The 5,000-nt window shown below is 46.7% G+C and overlaps 1 protein-coding gene across 1 annotated transcript; it reads left to right on the forward strand.

Moving 5' to 3' along the window:
- Positions 1-1,203: 1,203 nt before the first annotated feature.
- EMWEY_00043430 (hypothetical protein, conserved) lies at positions 1,204-4,907 on the forward strand (the record flags this gene model as incomplete). The annotated part of the gene is made up of 4 exons (XM_013482844.1): positions 1,204-1,395; positions 1,626-1,866; positions 2,005-3,203; positions 3,681-4,907. The coding sequence occupies 4 exons, from the start codon at positions 1,204-1,206 to the stop codon at positions 4,905-4,907; spliced, it is 2,859 nt and encodes a 952-aa protein (XP_013338298.1).
- Between the last annotated feature and the right edge of the window lie 93 nt (positions 4,908-5,000).

Consider the following 5,000-nt stretch of genomic DNA (forward strand, 5'->3'; position numbering starts at 1 on the left):
AGGGGCCCCCCGTGGGGCCCCCAAGGGGCCCCTCTGATGGGTCGAATGGAGAGGGGCCCCCAGAGGTGTTGAACGATGAGGGGCCCTCGGAGGGGCCCCTTGAGGGGCCCCCAGATGCGTTCGGCGAAGAGGGACCCCAGGCTACTTCACGGGGACCCCATGAGAAACCCTCTGAAGGGTTGGGTCTGGTGGGGGGCCCCTCAAGGGGGCCCCTCGAGGGTTTGCTGCAGAGGGCCCCTACCATAAGGGAGCTATAGGTATTTCTGGGTATTGAAGGGAGTTGTGGGCTGCTGCTGCTGCTGCTGCAGATCTTATTGCATTTGTCGTTGCTGCGTTTGCTGCTGCTGCTGCTGCTGCTGCTGCAGCAGCAGCAGCAGCAGAGGAGTGCTTGAGGGATTAAACAGCTGCAGCAGAAATAGGGCCCCTAAACCCTACACCTCCAAAAACTTTATTCGCCTTCTTGCAGGGTTTAGGGTTTAGGATTTTTGCTGAAGCTTTTAGGGTTTAGGGTTTAGGGTTTAGGGTTTGGGTAAAACAACGGGGGCCCTCGAGAGTAACGAAGGGCCCCCCAGCAGCAGGAGCATCAGAAGAGCCACTTGGCAAATAGTAGGTTAGTGTTTAGGGTTTAGGGTTTAGGGTTTAGTGTTTATATATTAGAGATCTGTGTTAAAATTTATCCTCTAGGGTTTAGGGTTTAGGGTTTAGGGTTTAGGGTCTGAAAGTGCCTGCTGGCTCGCGCATGCGCTGGGTGCCATCGGGAGTTAATCGATACCACGAAACCCCAAACCCTAAACCCTAAACCCCAAACCCTAAACCCTAAATTTGAGTTTTAGACTGCGTATATGTTGGATTTTTTTAATTTAATTTGTTGTCGACCCGTCGTAGAGTGTAAACCCTAAACCCCAAACCCTAAACCCTAAACCCTAGTGGTGCAGGGGCCTCGACAGGCAAAATAGTACAGCTGCCGGACTTACTAGGCCTTTTTATTTGTTTATCTTTGTTAAGGGTTTAGGGTTTAGGGTTTAGGGTTTACGAACAGCCTGTTACAGTAGCGATCCCCGCACAAACCCCACGCGAGTTGTCTTTCTTGCTGCTGCTGCTGCTGCAGCAAGCGCGACAGCAGCAGCAGCAGCAGCAGTAGCAACTGCAGCATCACCACAGCGAGAAGGAGCAGCAGCAGCAGCAGCAGCAGCAGCAAGAAAAATGCTAGCAGCATCAGGATCTCCCGTAGGAGCAGCAGCTCCAGCAGCTCCAGCAGCAGAAGAAGCAGCAGCAGCAACACCAACAGATGCAGCAAGAGAAGCAGCAATACAAGCAGTAGCAGCAGCAGCAGCAGCAGCAATGGAGGAAGACCCTGATGCATTAGACGAAGAAGATGATGGTCTCCCTGATGAGGTATTATTACCTACATCCCTTAAACCCTAAACCCTAAACCCTAAACCCTAAACCCTAATAGAAGTAATAAGTAGTAAATAATAATAAATATTAATATATAACATTATTAATACTACATATTAATAAATAAAATAAAAATTTTAAAATTTAAAAATTAGGGTTTAGGGTTTAGGGTTTAGGGTTTAGGGTTTAGGGTTTAGGGTTTAGGGTTTGTATGTATATATATACAGTTACATTTTCCATCAATGGAGGCAGCACGTGAATGGATGGAGGAGCAGAAGGCAAAAGGAGAATTTTTCTTTGTATTAGTAAGGACACATAAGCCTAAGCAGCCAAGGAAGGGAGTAAGAAGGAATATATCACCAGGAGCATCAGGAGCAGCAGCAGCAGCAGCAGGAACAGCAGCAGCAGCAGCAGCAGCAGCAGCAGCAGCAAACCCTAATATACCTGTATATACACTTACTTATAGATGTAAGAATTATAGAAATCCTCAAGATTTTGTTTCTTATAGAAAATATTGCCAAAGATTCTTACAGGAAGGAGCTCCTCCTGCTCCTGCTGCTGCTGCTGCTGCTGCTGCTGCTGCTGCTGCTGCTGCTGCAGGAACAGCAGCAGCAGCAGGAGGAGAGAGTAATGATGGGGGACAATTGATGGATATAACAAGGAATGATCCTTCTTCTTCTTCTTCTTCTCCTGCAGCAGCAGCAGCAACAACAACAACAAGAAAAACAACAACAACAACAACAACAGCAGCAGCAGCAGCAGCAGCAGCAGCAGCAGCAGCAGCAGGAGCAGCAGGAGGAGGACTAATAAGCAGCAGCAGCAATTTACGTGATATAGAGAAAAGTATATTTTGTTTACAAGAAAGTTTACAAAAAATAAGAAGAAGAATAAAAGACAGAAAAAAAAAAGAAGAAAAAGAAAAAAAAGAAAAAGAAGAAGAAAAAGAAAAAGAAAAAGAAGAAAGAAGAAGAAGAAAAGAAGAAGAAAAAGAAAAAGAAAAAGAAAAAGAAAAAGGAGATAAAGAAAAAAAAAAAGAAGAAAAAAAAGAAGAAAAAAAAAAAAGAAGAAAAAAAAAAGGATTAATACCTCTGCAGCAAATAGAGGAAGAAGCAGCAGCAATTGCTGCACAACTGCAGCAACTAATTACTATTAGATCTATTAAATTACAAGGATGCAGCAGCAACAAGAATAGCAGCAGCAGCAGCAGCAGCAGCAGCAGCAGCAGCAGCAGCAGTAACAGCAGCAAGAGTAATAGCAAGAATAGCAGCAACAGTAATATACCTGAATTGCTGCAGCTGCAGCAGCAGCAGCAGCAGATTGTCCCTGCTGCTGCTGCTGCTGCTGCTGCTGGTAGGAAATTGGATACAGAATCAGAAGCAGAAACAGAGGAGACAGAAAAGGAGACAGAAAAGGAGACAGAGGAGGAGGAGGAGGAGGAGGAAGAAGAAGAAGAGGAGGAAGAGGAGGAGGAAGAGGAGGAAGAAGAAGAAAAGGAGACAATAAAGGAGACAAAAGAAGAACGTAATAAAAGACAACAACAAGAAAGAATACAAAGAGCAAAAAAAAGAGAACAACAAAAAAATATATACTCACCAGCAGCAACAGCAGCAGCAGCAGCAGCAGCAGCAGCAGCAGGACCCCAGCAGCAGCAGCAGCAGCAGCAGCTACCATCTCCAACCGCACAACCAACAACAGCAGCAACAACAGCAACAATACCAACAACAGCAGCAGGAGCAGGAGGAGCACCGGAATCAGCAGCAGCAGGAGCAGCAGCAGGAGCAGCAGCAGGAGGAGGAGGAGGAAGTGTATTAGATCTGCATGCTGCTGCATACGCACGTAGAAGAATAGATAGAATAAATAAGATGAGGGTAGTAGGTCATTGTTGCTGCCCTGCATGCATAAAATTATATTTATATATAAATAAGGAAGTAATAATAAATATAAGAAAAAGAAGACATAATAAATTATGTATATATATAAGGAAAAAAAAAGGAGATAATTATTATAAATTATCCCCTATTATATATAAATTTATATCTAAACATTTTTATTTATCTCCGCATGCAATTAGATTATGTCTTGAATCTCCTTATGCATGCATGCAATTAGCTAGGGAGTTGCTTCCTCCTGCTGCTGCTGCTGCTGCTGCACCACATCTTACTCAACAACATATTGAGCATTGTCTCTATGCAGCAAGAAAAAAATTCAGATTGTCTCTTCTTCCTCCTGCTGCTCCTCCTCCTCCTGCTGCTGCTGCTGCTGCTGCTCCTGCTGCTCCTAAGGATAATAGGGGTGGGAGGAAAGGTGCAGCAGCAACAGCAGCAGCAGCAGCAGCAGGAAGGGGAGGGGGAGAATGGGGTATATCTATGGCAGAAGAGTTGGTGGATACAGATGAGGAAGAAAAAGATTATAAAAAGGAGACTGCTGCTGCTGCTGCATGTGCTGCATCTGCTGCTGCATCTGCTGCTGCTGCTGCTGCTACAGCAGCAATTGCTGCAGCAGCAGCAACAGGTAACAATACAACAGATGCAACAAAAGCAGCAGCAGCAGCAACAACAACAGCAACAATTGACGAAAAAGAGATCGAAGAAATGCTTGAGCAGCAGCAGCAGCAGCAAAGAAGACGCAGCAGCAAATTAATCTTATTAAAAAGAGACAAACAGCAGCAAAAGAGGAAGTCTCCTCGTCTAAGAGATTTGCTGCGCCAGTCTACTCCTGCTGCTGCTGCTGCTGCTGCTGCTGCTGCTGCTGCTGCTGCTGATGGTGGTGGTGGTAGTAAGAAGGGTTCACCAAGAAGTACAAGAGGAAGAAGAAGAAGAGGGAGAGGTGCTGCTGCTGCTGCTGCTGCTGCTGCTGGTAGGCGTAAGGCACAAGAAAAACAAACAGCAGCAGCAGCAGCAGCAGCAAAAGAAGGAGAAGCAGCAGCAGCAGGAAAAGGAGAAGGAGAAGCAGCAGCAGCAGCAGCAGAAGCAGAAGGAGAGACACAGATAAGTGTCTCTAATACAGCAGCAGATACAGAAGGAGATGGTCTCCATATAGAAGACAATAATCAACAAGACAGCAGCAGCAGCAACAGCAGCAGCAGCAGCAGCAGCAGCAGCAGCAGCACGTGTGGGGCCCCAAAGGATGCAGCATGGGTAGCGTTAGCATCTTATTTCTTAAGGCAGGCAAGAAGATCAGAGGAGGAGGAAGAAGATATTCTCTCCTATAGGGCCTCGCAAGAAGAGCAGCAGCAGCAGCAGCAGCAGCAGCAGCAGCAGCAAGAGCTGCAGCAGCAGCAGCAAGGGGAGGATACAGCAATAGATAATGGGGAGCAGCGCATGCAAATTACTGACAAACGTTATAGCCTCCCCTATATGAGCAACAGCAGCAACTGCAGCAGCAACTGCAGCAGCAGCAGCACCACCTACTGCAGCAGCAGCAGCAGCAGCAGCAGCTGTTTGCGGTATAGAATAGAGTCTGGTGATGAAGGAGAGCGCAGCAACAAAAGAATACGTCATCGTGAATAGTCTGCTGCTGCTTCTCCTCCTGCTGCTGCTGCTGTTTCTCCTGCTGCTGCTGCTGCTGCTGCTGCTGTTGCTGCTGCTGCTGCTGCTGCTGCT

The sequence above is a fragment of the Eimeria maxima genome, genomic scaffold (genome assembly GCF_000499605.1).
Source record: "Eimeria maxima Weybridge genomic scaffold, Emw_scaff801, whole genome shotgun sequence".
NCBI classification, from domain to species: Eukaryota; Apicomplexa; class Conoidasida; order Eucoccidiorida; family Eimeriidae; genus Eimeria; species Eimeria maxima.